The 17479-nt window shown below is 40.7% G+C and overlaps 1 protein-coding gene across 2 annotated transcripts in view; it reads left to right on the plus strand.

Annotated features, from left to right (window-relative positions):
* The window catches only part of KLF12 (KLF transcription factor 12), a 977710-nt gene that overhangs the window by 880996 nt on the left and 79235 nt on the right, over positions 1–17479 (plus strand). For both annotated transcript variants that reach the window (XM_069205282.1, XM_069205283.1), the window contains exon 8: positions 9494–9651. In XM_069205282.1, coding sequence (XP_069061383.1) covers positions 9494–9651 — 158 coding nt within the window. The remainder of the gene's footprint in view (positions 1–9493; positions 9652–17479) is intronic.

Consider the following 17479-nt stretch of genomic DNA (forward strand, 5'->3'; position numbering starts at 1 on the left):
ATGTTTTCATTTTGCCAAAGCTTTTTTCCATTTTTTTTGGTCATTTATGTGTGTTTAAACTATTTCTTAAAGTTTCAGTAACTGGATGCCAATAGAACCTTTTTTTGCAATAATAAGGATCATTCATTCTTGGGGTGTACATTAAATCTTAAAAGGTTGTCTATAACTGGTCTATGCCCCCCTGCCTGCTGATAAGCACCCATATAGTTCTATTAAAATACTTTGCTATTATTGTTTTATTTTGGGTTTAAGAATTTAATTTGAAACATATGAGTGCCAAGATAAATGGGATCAGTGTGTTTTGTTTTATCAACCTATTCTTTTTTAAACGTATGCTTCCAAAAACATTAACAAATAACCATCACACAAACTTGCCAAGGCATGACTTGTTGGCTTTGTCAATGCTTAGTTATATTGCAAAGAAAATGCTTATACAATAAATGAGGATGATGAGGACACAAAAACATCTGACACCATTTTAATGTGTAGCACCTTCCCTGGGCAGGTCGATCGCATTAATATGTGGTTAAAAGTTTGTATTTTCTATTATTATGCATACATGGCTTTCTGCAAACAACGTTCAAGTCAGATAATTTTGGACCTGTTTCACAATGGTAACTTACACGTTTGAGTAAGTTTACACTTTAGAATAGGTTTATTACTTTAGATATTCACAATCTCTGAGTGCAAATTTATTACGAAAGTGTAAGTTACATATGTCCACCCCTGAGAAATACAATTGGCTTACTCTTGTGTGGGTTCCTCCTTAAACCCTCTCTATGAGGATCCTTTAACCCCTCTTACCCGTATCCAAATCTCTTTTGTAATACAGCTGATCCTTTTGTCACCCACTTCCTCCAGCCCACCCACAATTACTACTGAAATGTATACTTAAGTGTGCCGAGAGACTCCACAGTTGGGGTGCAGAACTCCGCACACATATTTTAGGTAATAGAGAGGTGAAAAACTCTGCACATAGTTTGGGAACTGCAATGTGTAGAATTTGTTGTTGTTCTCTTCTATATTTGACCTAGGAAAATCTACACGAGCCCTCAATCCACCCTCTAACTGTAGTAGCAAAAGCAGTGCAACCAACAAATGAACCCCAGCCCTTTTGCCCTGCTGGGACCCAGGTTGCTTTTAGACAAAAGGAGGCACCCACTGAGCCACATAGTAATATTTTTCGCTGATAGGAAGGTGTGCTTATGTAGACAGGCTTATTTTATCACCCCAAAACCAGAATACTACCAACAAGCTTCAGGAGCACCCAAGGCTGTGGAGCTGGTGTGGCACCACCCTGTAAGTGGCAGCAGAGACATGCCTGGCTGCAAAATATGCACGGGCCTGCAGAAATGCTGATGCACTGAGCCCACAGCACCACAGGGATTGGATAGGCAGCAGTTAGATAGAAATATGCCATTTCCCCAAGACTCAAGTTCCAGCAGAGTGCATTTGAGTGACAAGGCTGCAGCCAGTGAATCAATGTGCCTTTTTGTTTCCTTGTACGAACTGCTTTATTTATCACCTCCCCTACATCCATGGTGCATGTCATGGCAGGGCATAACCACCTCAAGCCAGTGATCTTTGAAGCCCCTTCCTAATGGGCAATATAACTCTGTGAATGGTGGTCCTCTGTTGCAGTTGACACTTTCCTTAAGCCCTTTCTTGATGGACCCCTGTGATCACATTCATCGCTTTCCATACACTACTCACCTCAGTGCAGTCATAATTACCTTTTATTTTACAGACTGTAAAGCAGTGCTCAATGGATGGTGGAGTATGGGGAGCCCAACAAGATCATTACTGAAATGTTTTTTATGGGACAACCAATGGGCCCTATCGCTGATTGTGTTAATAGTGCCACTCTACATATAGAAACACACAGTATATCTTCCTGAGCAATAGCAGTTAAGCTACTAAACATTAATTGATACTTTTATATTCCAAAGCAATTCTTGGCTTAAAGAGGAAGAGAATTTGTGGACCTATTCACCCAAGTACTTTGGAATACATTGGCTAGTACTCTTTTGGTACACTTTTATGTACTCTAACATGCCTTTGTGAATTAGCCTCAAAATATCTTTAAAAAAAAGAAAATTGGAATATTCAGGGAAAAGATTCATGAGGTAGGTTGCAATTTGTGACCCGATTTGGAATGGCTGCACTCACAGGGATGGTGGCCTGCTGGGGACAGCGGACCAACATGTCTGTGACAGCTTTTCAATAAAGCAGGTTTTTTTTTGTAAAGGAAAACGGGATGCATTTCAAAAAGAAAAATGAAATATTTTATTTGTATTTATTCAGAGCAGGCAGTGGTCCCACATTTTTGCTACCATTCACAAAGGGGAAGAGGTCAATGGGGACCCCTTCCCATCTGCGAATGGGTTAACACCTATTTCAAATTAGTGTTAACTACAATTGTTTTGCAACAGTCACAAAATAATCATACATCCCCAGGCAAGTTGCAATTAGGAACGGACGCCCTTGGAACACCCCTTCCCTTCCTAATAGCAAGTTGGAAATCCTATTTTGCAAATCTATAACTGCGTTCCAACTCTCAAAATAGGGATTTGTACTTAGTGAAATGCTTTTTGTTGGTCGCAAACGTGCAATTCTGCGAATCGGCCCGTTTGCAACCAACAAAAAGCTACATAAATGTGTCCCATACAGTTAGCACAAATAGAATAGACGGGGCCATCTTTGAACATTTGCTAAAAGGAACATGGTTGTTTCAGGACAGATTCACAAAGGCATCTAAGAGTACATAAAAGAGTACTACTGTATTACTGCCTTGCACACTCATAAATGCTTTTGCAAATTGGCCCCTATACTGTTCTGATAGTGCTGTGACAGGGCAGCTAGTGATCACCTTTAAGAACCTCTCTGCTTAATCTCTTGAGTCAAAACATACTTTCACTTGCAAAGGTCAGGCTTGGTGTGCCTGTTTATTCCACCAGACATTTCCCCAGTGTGGTAGAGCCACTTGAGGATGGTTTCTGAAGGCAGAGAGCCGCTGCTAGAGTCTCTGCTACTTTCTCAAGCTCCCCCAGGTAATTACAGCAGGAACAGTGGGTGCTTAAGACGAGAGATGGGAAAACGAGAGTGCAGAGAGAAAAGGACAGAGGATAATGAGTGACAAGTAAGGGAGCAGGCTGGTTTGAATATTTTTGTGCAAGTGGTAACGCGTCCCTTTATATTAATTTTATATACATCAGGACTCGTTTTAGGCCGATTAATCTTTTGACCCAGTGGTGAGACACCGTAGAACGAGATAACTGATCAATATGTCAAGCAATATGTCAATAACGTTATCAACATATATCACCACAATATACTTTACTTTAGATGAATTCATTTATTAAACTGTCGACGCAACCATGACCTTTCAGCCATGAATAACCACACCTTTATTTTAGTTTTGTGAATTTTATTCCCTATTGATTACAATCTAATAATAGAAGTGTCAATCTCAAAACCAAGAAACATATGAGCAAAGTCATAATACAACAGCTATGATAAGACTTCAATAATGCAAAGATCACAAACATAAGACCACCAACCGAAGATACACATAGATCAGAATGCATAGAATACCATATATGTCTTAGTTCAGCATAGCACAATGTCAGTCACGTCTATTTGTCAGTCAAAGTGATCACCTAGCCTAACCACTAATTAGCATCAGCATGTTGGGCTTCATGCAAAATAATTTTGAACACAAATTTAGAAAACATCTGTCTAAGGTCTCCATCCAAAAATACAGCAGTTGGTACCTAGAAATGATAAGCAAGCAGACAAGTTATGATAGTATTGTCATAATTACCCTCCTAAGAGTGAGTCAGCATACAGGATCAGTCTTCATCTTCAGGACATCAGTAAGATCATCAACAGTCTATTTCATCTAAGGGACAGGGGACACTTCCCTCATAAGGAGGAAAAGTGTTAAGGGGCAGTCTATGGATGAGGATGGTTTAGTTTAAGTCTCAAATCACCAAACAGAGTGACAGAGTTTCTGGATACAATCGATATCATTCCCTACCAAGTTCTCTCGACCCTTCTGTGTCATGAGTTTTTATCCCTTCTTACAATACATTCCCCCAAAATTCTATTGGATAATAGCTATACCCCACTATCTTTAGCCTATCAAATTATGCATTAGGTAATTCAAATTGTCACCCCACAATAATTTATAACGCTTTGATTGGTCCTTGTAATTGACGTCTTTGTAGGTGGCACATCCGGAGGGTGTCATCTCCATGGCACGTTCCTTGGGTCAAAAGTTCTCCAGTCCGTGGTTGATTGTCCTTGAATATTTCTACAATTGTTGCAAAACGTATAAAACTTATACTAAGACAGGCTAGCATGCGGATGGGAAACAGGATGAATTGGCAACATGAAACAAGAAAAGGAACAAATGCTGGGTCATGGCCTTTTACGAGTCAGCAGACTGGAAAACAGAAAATATGCTTTAATATAAGAGTTACACGGCTAAAACTTCCACTCACGCTAACTTAAGGCCTATGGGTTTTAATACAAATGCAATATTCGTAAGCGTTAATATATTCAATTAATCATGGTTCAAACAACTATTTCTTATATTCGACCTTAGCTAATGTGCACAATAATAACTTTACACTTATAATCATGTTAAGAATACATTTAAGCAAATAATATTTTATGATCGTTGCTTTATGTATGCAGTATTGTTAGGTATAAGCATTTCACATCTAATATATGTAATATTTAAGGTATGCTGTCTCACAAGGACTGCTTTTGGTTCCCAGTCCAGCCCTGGCAAAGGCCCCTGATTAATGACTTTCCTCTGTACTATGAAAATGAGGCAGCTGAAAGTTAATTGTTGGCAATGGTTCACTACACAGCTAATTATAGCTTGACAATCAATCTTCGTAAGCATTAAAACGCACTCTCAGTAATCACAGAAAATCTGCAAAACAGTATAACTGATGCAAAAAATGTTACACGGACACCAGTGCGGAAAATGATACATTTTGAGCTATATCAACCAAGGGGATATTCTGCTAGGTCTAGATTCATTGGACAAACCAGATTACCTAATCGTCATTTCAAAATCGAAATCAGCATCTTTGGTACACTTGCTGGAGTGTTCTTGCTGAAAATATATTTGCTTGAAGGACGTATTTCTAGTGTTTTAGCACATGTTGACTGCATAAATCAAACAGAAAACTGTAATATCATTTTGATGTAGCATGGCTCTAACGTGACACCAGCAAACTGTGATATTCACTATTGTGTTAGTGCAGTTAATTTTCTCCAAGAAGAAGAAACGTGTTACAGATAGAAAAGGCACAATCAGTAAGTGGTTGAAATTAATCTCCATCTTAAACGTTGTATTTTACAGCTTTGAACATCCGCAATCATGGCCCGCGGCCGATTGTTAGCAAGTCTTGTGAAGTTGAATGGAAATCGACTCACAGATTGACAGGGGTTGCTATCTTCTTCGAATAAATCTCAATGGCATAGAAAGGGTCTTTCATTTCCTGCTTATGAATGACTATGGGCCTGATTTAATTTTTGGTGGCTGGCCCGCCATTCCACCACAGGGTAAATTACAGAGTAAATTACTCCATCCTAATGGCGGAGGGACCACCAGTCAAATGTATAAACAGCCACCAAGCAGGTGGTCCTTTATAATCAATTGGCAGGAACTGCCGTCACTGCCTGTCAATGCATATCGCTATTTGTTGCATGGCTGAGTCAGCATAGCATGACCCTGCACTAGATTTTGTTTTTTATTTAAAAAATACAATTCCAAAGCGGGTTTGTTTGGTAAATAAAAAAACGTAATGTTCCCCTCACCATGGGAGTCATTTCTCATGGCTGGGGGAGCATTATTTGCTTTTTACTGTCCCTCGCCGCTAAATGGTAACAGACATTACAAAATAGCCATATGTCCACCCATCCTGGTTGGGTGGGCGGACATATAGCCATTTCTCTGTCCATTGAGCTGTGAGAGAGGTTTGGCTATGGGGATGATGGAGTTGTCACCATAACAGCCAAACCTAAGGTCCTCTTGCAATTTCATTGGGATGGCGGTCATTATGTTGACGGTGTGTATACTCTGTTGCTGCTGCGACAGAGTATGCATGCCGCCTACATGTAAATCAGGCCCTATGTTTGTGACCAATAAGTGGCAAAACAGAGATGTTGGATGAATCCATCTGTTCCATAAAATACAGTGCCATCAGAATAGCAAAAATATTCAAAATTCCAGGAATAAAAATGAGGAAATTAGAGCGTGAAGACAGGAACTGTCCTCCACTCACACGAGCGCAAACGATTATGGCACTAAGTGACTTCACATCTTGCAGTTCTGTGAATTTATCTAACAACCCAAGGCATTCTGGGAGTGGTAGTCTGGATTCACCTCAATTAGTAGATTGGGTGAAGGTCTAGATTAAAAAGGCCTTTAAAAAGGAAACCTAAACTGAATCAATGTGTCCTAAACAGCTAGTGGTTATCTGGCAACCTTAACTAGAATCTGGTGTTGGGGAAGGACAGGTACCAAGTTGCCGTGTCCACAAAGCAACACCCGCAAGACAAGGACGGCTTGGGCACACCTCATTTCAAATTATATTATGCTACAGTACAATTACAATGGCCACCATGCTGGCTGACAGGTTCTCCCCAAATAGAAAAGGCATCCACATGCGGGAGATTAGGCCCAGTTATTACATACACATGGCTGTCAGACCGAACATGCCCCCCATTAAAGGGAACCAAATTGATGGACACGGCCCATGTATGTTGATACAGGTTTGTGCACAGAAAAGCCTCTGTCCTGCCATACTCACCACTAATCCCTGTGGCCCAAATGCTGTGTGCCTGAGCTCTGACCAAGCATCACAACATGACTCCATGGACAGCAGTTAACTTAATAACGATAGGAGATTTTTTTAGGGATGGAATCTTTCTATTTTATGACGATATAATGGAAACTTACACTATAGGACCAGGGCAGTTCTTAACATATCGTGCAATATGACAGTTGATACACAACACATGGTGTGAAAGTGAAGCGGGGCCACCATTGTCATCTGTCCTTAATACAATATTATTGGGAATAATATTCCCTGTTATATGAAACCCTAAATGCAAGTGCAAGCATGTGCATGGAGAGAACAATTGTCCGTTGGAATATGGTCCTCCCTGACTCTCTGTCCCAGGGATCGTGGTTGAGTGCCCTCCAGCAGGTAAGGGGAGTCTTGCATAACCCCAGGTTCTGCTTCACCCAATTTAATTATCTACACTAAACATACTTATCCCCACAATGTATCAAGCACAGGTTCCCATCAACAGCCCTGGAATGCCTGCACTATGGGTTAACAGATGCAGGATTCTATCACATGGTGTGGGATTGCTCTCCCTTGCTGCACACCTGGCAGGAGATAACTGCACTGATGGCAGACCTAGCAGACCATACGCTATCTCCTACCCCTGATTCCTGCCTTTTAGGACTTGGTGCTAAAGCCAAGGGTGACAAACACCTCCACAGGTTTATTGATTTGTCATTTGTATTGTTTAAACAACTGATAGTGATGCAGTGGAAGGCACCTACAAATCCAGACATTAACAAATGGCTCTAAAGCCTGTTAAAGTGGGCTCAAGTGGAGGCAAGCATACTCCACATCATGAGAGACAAAAGCCTGGCCTGCGGTGGATGCAAGGAATGGAATGTATTTGTCACTAATATAGAAGCCAAAAATGATACCCGCCATCCTTGAGTGGGGCAATATTCTCCTGCTGTAATTAATCCACACACATATAATACACACTATTCAAGGGTTCTCCGTTGATGACTACATACACTACCTCAATAAGTGCACATAGTCCTACTTCCAAAGGTAAACTCCTCAACACACCACTAAAGGCTGCCACTGTACGCTTTACTACCATGCCCCTTCCCTAAATATACCACACTGTGTGGTCGCTTACATACTCCACCCCTCATCCCCTAGGACTCCTGTCGCTTTATCCTTCCCTACCCTGACGTGTGATTATAAGTACAACTCAGGTATATGTGACTGTTTCAATAATGTTTGCCTAAAGCATAATATGTATATGATCCTACCTGTACTGAGGTTATTATCCACCCCTCCCAACTGATCCTGTGTTTCTCCCCACCTTTCCCCTGCTCCTCCCTCCCCCTTAAACTCTGCAAGAGTTGTTGTTGATGTTTTGTAAACAACAACAATAGATTAAAAAAAAAGTAGAGCCTGGTGTGAATCAGAGCATGTGGGGGCTAACAGAACGATTACATGACCAGTGAGGTCTGCTAAACCCTCCAACTAGAGTGAAGGGAAAGGACTGCCAAAATGTAATAGATATGGGGATATGGAATGATTTGTATTCATTACATCATTACCTTTCTCTGAAGAGAAAAGTAAATTTTAGGGTTGCACAATATAGCTGCAGCCTTCTTCTTAACTACAGCATTTAACCACAACTTTGGTGTGGTTAAATGTCTATTTCCACATGATAGGTAATACAATCCCTGATACTTGACAGTAGTGTGACTGAGTGGAATGTCATACAGGGCAATAGGTGTACAATACACACTTGGGGGCAGATTTATGAAAAGTGGCTCTGTACCTTATGCAGTGCTACTTTTGTTGCGCCCCTTAGCACCCCCCAAATGCCACCATGGTAGTGATATATTTAAAATACGTTGCACCCTGGTGGTAGTTATGGTGACTAGCATCACAATTTATTACGCTAGTCTGGCGCTTTGCAGGATTAGCATAAAAAATGATGACGCTAATCCTGCAAAGCACCCAGAGGTCCATTGTAATCAATGGGAGCCTCTGTTTAACGCCTGTACTCAGCAGGCGTTAAAAAAGTGCAGATAAAAATGGCGCAAAGGAATCTCAGAGATTCCTTTGCGCCATTTTTACAACCCTCCCATAGCGCTAAATGCCCCCCTTGCATACATCATGCCTGGAGCAGGAATAATGTGGCGCAGGGTTTACAAAGTGGTGCAATGCAAGCTTTGCACCACTTTGTAAATATGGCACAGCATTTTTCCCCTTCCAGCACCACATTAGCGTGACAAATATGATGCTAATGTGGCGTTGGAATGCGCAAGGCCAGCATAAATCTGGCCCTAATTTTGATAAGTAGATTCTTTCTTTTAGCTCTGGCTTATTTTATATGTACATTTCATAATGGAAATGTTGCTACTGACACAATTGCTACATTTAAAGGGGGGAGGCATTTAAATGACAATCTGGAACATTCATCTGTATCCCAGTTTCTATAGGTATGCCTCTAACGACTGCCTGTTATTTTTTTTCAGAAGTCTTCTGGTATATATTGAAAATAAGACTTCTTGTTCCTTTTTCAAACTTTTCATTTAAGTGAAAAGTACGATGCATGAAGAGGTATTGATCATTTTGACATTTAGAGTGGTTTGAAAGAATATACTAATATTTGTTGCCATGGTTATGTCTTCCAGTTCAATCTCACCATTCAGCATTGAGAGCACAAGGCGCCAGCGGCGATCGGAATCCCCGGAGTCAAGAAAGCGACGTATTCACAGATGCGATTTTGAAGGGTGCAACAAGGTGTACACAAAAAGTTCTCATCTTAAGGCTCACCGGCGGACTCATACAGGTAGTGTACACTATTCTAGTAGATGGAAAAATGACATGGATCCTGTAGAAAGTTATTCACTGACTACGCAGACACTAAGACCCTCATCAGACCTCCAGACTCGCTGTGGTGGTCACACCGCTAAGGAGTCGGCAGTGAAGACCACTGTATACAAGTTTTGGGGTTTGGCTGAAGCCAAACCTCCACAAATCCGCCTGGCCCACCAATGTGATTGCCTCAAAATGCCATCCGGATTACAAGGTTGCAAACCACCAGGCTTTCTATGGCGGTCACCTCGCCACAAAAAGCCTGGCGATCACACACCCGTTGACAGGAATCTTCATTCCTGTCCCCAGGACACACATGCATGTCACCACACATGCACACATCCCCCCACCCATCCATACACTCACAGGCACCTCTCCACCCCTTCACGCACGCATGCATTCACATACACACCCATTCAGCCAATCCCACTCACCCGCATTCATCCATACAGACACCCCCGTACACCCACACATACACGAACATACACATACACATACACTCGCAGACACGCATGCATTCATCGCCCCCTCCACAAACACACAGGCACCCAAGCACACCACAAGCCTTTTTCAGACGCCCACTCACCTCTTCCGTTGAGGAGGATGTCCAGGATGGGATGGGTCCTGGCAGTCTTCCCTCTCTGCCACCACCACACCAGCAGGACACCGCCGAGCCGCATTACGGCTCGTAAAATGGCGGGCAGAGTCCTGGTCCTGCTGGCGTGGAGTTGCCGGTGAGGGAGCAGCCTCTGCACTGCCGACTGCCAGAATGAATGATGGCTGCTCTCCACCTTAAAAAATGGAGGTGAGCAGCCACCACTCATAATATGGTGGTCTGCTGACCACCAGCACTGGTGGGTTTGGCTTTGGCGGTGAATGAAATTGACCGCCAAATTCGTAATGAGAGCCTGAGTCGACATTTAGCACCGTTTGAACTGGCCTCCTGGGTTTGTATCAGTATGTGAAGATACCCGTCCATTCCTAAAGCACCAGGCATCTTTCCACAAATGTCTGGTGGAGAGCAGCATTATTTCAAGTATGAGATTTCCAAAGTGTCGAAAACCTGGAATAATTTTGATTAAGGCTCTTTCTACTTAGATTTTTATTTCTCTGGGATTAGCTAAATAGATTATTTTCATTTTTGTTTTACTCATGTGTCAATGATAATTACATTGAAATGAATATCTGGATTATTAATTGGAAATTAGAAGATAAATCCTGTAGTATAGAGTGGCCTGTTGTAATTAACAGGAGAGGTTCCTTTATGAGGGAGTAACTGATTTATCCCCTCTGGATTTGTTGGCCCCTGTATTAAAAATGCTAAATATAACTAAAGAGTGCTGTACTTTGGCCCCTGTATTAAAAATGTTAAATACAATTAAAGAGTGCTGTACTTTGGCCCTTGTATTAAAAATGTTAAATATAATTAAAGAGTGCTGTATTTTGCCCCCTGGCCCCTATATTAAAAATGTTAAAGAGTGCTGTACTTTGCCCCCTGGCCCCTGTATTAAAAACGTTAAATATAATTAATGAGTGCTATACTTTTCCCACTTGTTTTATTTTAGTTGATATTCTGCCAACCGGGTTGGGTGCACACTGCAAGTGGATCTCTCTTAATAATGAGTGTGTTATGCGGGCAGGGGCTTAATTATTGACAGGTTGCCTGGGTCTGCTTTTAAGTGCAGTTACTGCGCATGTAGGTTTGGACGGCTGTCTTTCTACGGCCAACCCAACATGCACACTTGAGGCTTCTTCTATTTCCGCCCTATTAGTGAGCTGGGCTTTTCAGCTGCAGCCTCCCTGGTCTCCTAAGGAGTGCTTTTTTTGCCTGCTCCAGCCAACTCTGGCACTGCTTTCATACTGTTTTCTAATATAAACAGAATGGAAGCAGCATCTGGATTGGCTCAAGAGATGCGAGGAGGCCAGGTCTAGCCTTTTACATGAGGGAGGCAGTAAGGGAGCCACCCCAGCCAGGTGTTCTGGAACCTAGCACAACTTGCCCCCCTTCCCGAGCTGAATATTTTATTTTCTATGCCCCTGGTGAAATGTTGGCTGTAAGGCGGGGGCCAGGGTAAGGTGATGGCCTGACTGAGAGAGAGTAACTTAATGCCATCTTTCCACCCCTGGCTCTTTGTTGTAGAGTAAGTAAGTACTGCTTTCACATTAAAAGCATTATATTGAGGTGTTACTCGTGCATTGTTGTATTGCGATCACAAACCATTTTTAAAGCGGCAGGTGTTTGCTCTGGTGTCCTGGCAATCCTCTCCTTCCTTTCTTCCTCCTTTCTCCCTTCTATCTCCTTTCTCTCTTCCTCCTCTTCTCTCCCCTCTCGCCCTCCTCTTCTCTCTGCTCTCAGCCTCCTCTCTCTCTGCTCTCTCCTTTCCAACTGCCCTCTCCCTCCTCTCTTCTTCCTCTCTTCCTCCTCCAGCACTGTATAGACTGACTCCTGCCAATCTTCCATCATGTGCAGGCTGGTAAGTCAGCCATAGCCCCAGCCTCTAACCCAGCCATCTAGGTGCTAATACCTCTCACTCTACCGATATAGAGCAGGTGAGTCATCCATAGTGCCAACTTTCAATTTTTGAATAATAGCCCAAATGGTAAAAGTTTTTGGACCATGTTTTCAAGATTGTTTTTTTAAGGAACTAACATTTCAGATGAGATTTTTTGCAGCTAGTTTTGACAACATAATATTGGGCACCAAACAACTAAAGTGTAGCTGAAGGACTCAAGTCTCAAGAAACGTGACTTCACTTTTCTTTTTAATTGGCCAGTGAAGTCTAATATTAGAAAACCACAACAGCTTGTGTCTCTGTTATTGCAAAGTGTAACAGAAGGGGGATAGGTGATCAGTCACTTGTTCATGCATCAAACTAAACGGTAGCTTACCCAACGATCGTTGAAAAAGCCACGTGTTGGCTGTGATTGTGAACTCTACTTATCTTGCTACATTCATGTCCTTATCTACAAATAAATGGAACCTACCACAACCAAACTCATCTGGATGACTTGTTGATTATGAACTATTTTGAGTGCTGCGGTATCTTTGAAAAATATTTGTATGGTGTTTCTCGGGAACACCATATTATGTTTTTGGGTAGCAGAGCATACCTCACCGCATAGCACTGGGCTCTACCCTACTTTGGACTACCTTCAACACGAACTATCATTGTTTGTACTCTCATTATGCTTAGGAAGTAAACCCATTTCACCACCACTAGCCATAACTTTCTCTGTATACAATTACCAAAAAGGGAGGCTGTGCCACTGGTAGTTTCCTATTTGGGAATATGTTGCCAGTCCATCTTGGAGGTTGATAAATGAGCAATGGTTTACAACCTCAATTCCAAATAAGATGAAGACACCCCATTTCATGACCCCTCCTATGTGTGACTCCAAATCGGATAAACAAGCTTTTTTATTAACCTGAAAGATTTTTCAGACTAGTAAATAGGCATTTGCACATTGTAGAAGTTTTTTTGCAGCTGCAAACTGTTTAACTCTGTGAATGGCAAGGCTTGTGACCACAAAAGAGGATTGTACATCAGGTCCTTAATTTGTTAATGACTGTGCCCTTTGTTGCAAGAACATAGGACTTGCTGTATGTTAATAGAAGATCTTTACACATTCTTCATAGTGTCATCTTTTGGTGTTTTTTGAGAAGTAAGAAACATCTCTTTGACTCTGGGTATTTGGTTTTCTAATTTTCACTTTATGTTGGTCTCTTGATAATATTCTCTGCCTTATCACTTTGCTACCTATCTCCAGGTAGAGGCCAAGTATGAAAATGGAGAGGCATGAGACATATGTAACTCAATGGTCAAATATTGACAACTACTGATTACATATTGAAAAAATATGAAGTTGGTGGGCATACACAGTTTTGTCATTAATGTGAAAATGAGATGAAGTTCTTAAGTGCAGTGTACATTGACACAGACATAAATTAATTAAAAAAAACACTAGAAAATTGGGCCAATGCAAAAAGGGATGTAATAGTATAAAAAATAAGTACAGAACAAGATGTAAACATCTGGATTGCAGTATTCAAAAAGTCGGTGTAGCAATAAATTCACACAAAATATACATAAGTAGCCACTAGTTTTATCCTGAATGACAACCAGTGAAACACTAGGTGATTTTATAACAGTCCACACTGGTAGAGACTAGAAGCAAAAGCACACTGAAATATTAAGAATCTGGGATCCATTGTTGTTCTCAGGTGTGTAACTGCATAGTCAAGTTCTTGAGTCCTAACTGTCCAATCTTTTCTATTGGTTACATTTGATGTGGTGAGTATCTCTTACTCTAATATTAGCAGCTGCATTGGTGCAGTTTTTTATTCGATCAAGTTGTTTTCTTCCTGAGTATAGCCTTTGTTTATTGATATGTGTCCTCGCTCGTGAGACAGGAACCCAATTAGTCTACATCATAATACATCTGAAAACATAAATTTGCTTACAAGGTTACCCACCTCAGGAAACAATTTCGATATTGATCCAAAACTAATCCCAGTGGAAATAAGCTAGTGAGGAAAGTATTGAACAAAGAGTAGGACTCTGTATGATGAAGATAAATGAATCTTCCCAGGCCATTCTTCACATGTCCTATCATCCGCTTCCCACAGTGATGATACAAAAGATGGCCAATGGATCACCTCTGCCCTGGAGATAATAAAGACACCAGAGACAACATGATGGACATTTCCATAATTCTGTACAAACATGAACAATATCGAAGCCTCAATATGGCATAGGACCCAGAACCTTAAATTCAAAGAAAAAATCAAAGAAGAATGACATTCTCAACCTTAAGAAAAGAATGATACCCCATATAGAGGTGTTACAGAAACTGATATGTAAAAAAGCAGAATCTTTAAATCTTTTTAAACATTTTGTAGCAATCTTTGACTAGCCATACAATAGCTTTCCTTTCACGTTGCTCGAGTCTGAGGGGCATTTTAAAATAGACTCACCAGATGCCTACCTCCTGGGTGTGAACAAATCATCCTGTGAACGGACTTGGTCAAGGAGGTGCAGACCAGGGATTAAGGACAGTTTTGGCAATATGCGTTACCTCCAGTCATGGGTGAGGTATATTCTAATAAGTGTCTCTCACTTTTGGATGTCCTGCCCTCCTTTTAGCAGAGTGTTTAATCACAATAGAGACTTAAAGGTTTTGAATCTAAAGGCACAATTGCCTTAAGAACATCATAGCCTCTTATCCAAGAGGTGGTTACGTGCCAGCTTGAGTCTGACTCAAACAATTTCACTGAAGAGTAATATGTTCAAGTTTAATAACACACATACCAAACATGTTAACATGTTAAGAAGATAATGGTTTGAATCAGGCAAGATTTCTCATATGTGTGTGGTGGTTAGACCTCTATCACTTTTACGATTATTTGGATTTGTGTGAGATGCATCTGCCACTAGCATTGTCTCACAGCGTTCGATGTTGCCTTTGCCAAATCTTTTACAAGTCTGACCAGGGATGTCTGGTTGTAAGAATGCCTTGTTAAAGTGACATAGGTGGGATGTATCTGATGTTGTTCGTAAGCCTAGGTGGAGTTTCTTAAGTCATGTACATATAAGTTGCAAGAAGTGCTTGAGAAAGACGGAACACCTAGAAGCAAACCAGGTAAAGGCAGGTAGTGCCCTAAATACATAACGATTCATGATGTATCACTTCTTTATAGCTAAATATAACATCCCACGAATCAGCAAGGAGGTGAGAAGGGATGAAACGGGGGGGTGTTATTGTGTTAAAAAGCAAGACTATAGCTAGATCTGACTGGGCAGTACCGGCCATGGAACTAACTATTAAAGTTCACATTGCAGTGACGCTCTTGGAGAACATGTCGCATGTTCAAAATATGCGTCATTTCAGGTAACAGTGTTGCACCCGTGGCTTTACTAAACAGGGCTAATCAATTGAATTTCTTTGGGGATATTTAGAATTGTTTACTTTTTCAAGTACAGATTTCCAATTGGATAAATGTTACTTTATTGCATGAGTATCCCTGCAGAATTTGTCAAAACAATGATAGGTAGAATTCTGAAAAATTTGCACAGTTATGTGACATTTTATGCAAAACATGTCAAAGACAGATTTCAAATACAAGTACACATGAAATATTTTACGTTTCTAGCTGTCATTAACCTTATAAGTCACTTGTTCTGCGAAATGGGGACATGTTCAGTAACTAAAATATTGCTCCAGATTTGTTTCCAAATTAAACCTCTAAGACCTGTGATTATTTTTTTACTCTGATGCAGTTTCCTCTTCAGACTTGTTCACATGAGTGTTGCGTGCTGCGATTTCGTAATGCAGCCAAATCAATTCACCATAATATAATAATTGTTGTTCCCATGCCTGTAAAATACTGACACTGATTGCCCGAAGCATACATTCGGATTACAACAATTTTATGTAAATGCAAACTATGATTATTGCCCAACTAAATTAGTTCTGCTGCACGTGAAGCAGAAATATCAATTAATTCACCTGAGTTAAAAAGTACAACTGAGGCTGTCAATGCTAATATTCATATTCAGGGCGTTTGGTAGTCATTAGTTGCCACTGCTAGTTGAACACATCACTTTTCTTCTGACCCAGAAGTCTTTGCTAGCTTAGTACATGTGCTAATAATTTAGGGACTGCAAAAAGCCTGAAAACCCTTTCAGAGAGGGAGGCAGAGATCAGGCGTAGGAAATTAGAGTGAATATTAAATGTCCATCACAAAGGTACTCTCAACTCTTTAACGTTTCAGACACGGATCACTTGTAAATGACACAAACCACAACCTCCATTTAGAAAGTGAAATACAAGAATTGATGTCTTTAAACTGCAAGGTTATTTAACATTATGTGAATGAACTCGTTCCATACATTCTTCCAGTGAATATGTTCTACTCTAATCACCCAGGCATGTTGATGAGAAAATAAAACCTTTCTACTTTATGCCTACATATAAAACAACACAATGCAAGTATTTCATAAAGACAAAATAAGGTTTATAGAAAATATTAGAATAGACCGTTTTATACACCTCCTTTTCTGCTGTGATTCGCCCAAAGCGCTACCCAGAACAATTTTAATAGTAAATCAGTGAGTTCTCCATCAGTCAACAGTGGGATCAATTAGCAGGTTAATTTGGCAAGAATACAGGGGTGTTGGAGAGAGGAAGTTGTCTTTTATCAGGAAAAATAGTACATGCATAACATTAATTCTGAGTGTTATACATCTACTGCAGTTCAAATGCATGCCTAGCCTTGCTAAAGTTAAATTACACATACATGCAATACTTGCTTTATGATCATGCATAATTGTTGCTATCACGGCCTTCGAGCACTATAAAAGTCTACATCATGCAGAAAATAATTTGAAAATGTGTGAACATCCTCCTACACAGAATCAAAAATCACCCTGATGAGCAACCATTTTCAGATTGTACACAAGTCGTCCATACTACTCGATAGCCTCCCAGTTCCATGTCACGAGCAGAATTAGGCATTTTAATACTGCTTTATGAAACGTCTCTTCTTCGATCTATTTCATTTCTTGTCACCTAATGGCTTTAAATTATTAATCAAGCTGTCAGTTGATAAGATCATAGAATTGAGTGCCAGTCTCAGAGATATTGATAGAACCCGTGGAACATATGTTTAAGTAGGAACTTGGCACCTCATCCTTTCCTCTTTATGATAATAAAACAGATAAAACTAACTTAGGTAAGATTGTCCCCTCTAATGTGGGCAACTGTAGACAGTGTAATATACTACAAATCCTTGCACAGCTAGA

Source organism: Pleurodeles waltl, chromosome 8 (assembly GCF_031143425.1).
Source record: "Pleurodeles waltl isolate 20211129_DDA chromosome 8, aPleWal1.hap1.20221129, whole genome shotgun sequence".
Classification (NCBI taxonomy): domain Eukaryota; kingdom Metazoa; phylum Chordata; class Amphibia; order Caudata; family Salamandridae; genus Pleurodeles; species Pleurodeles waltl.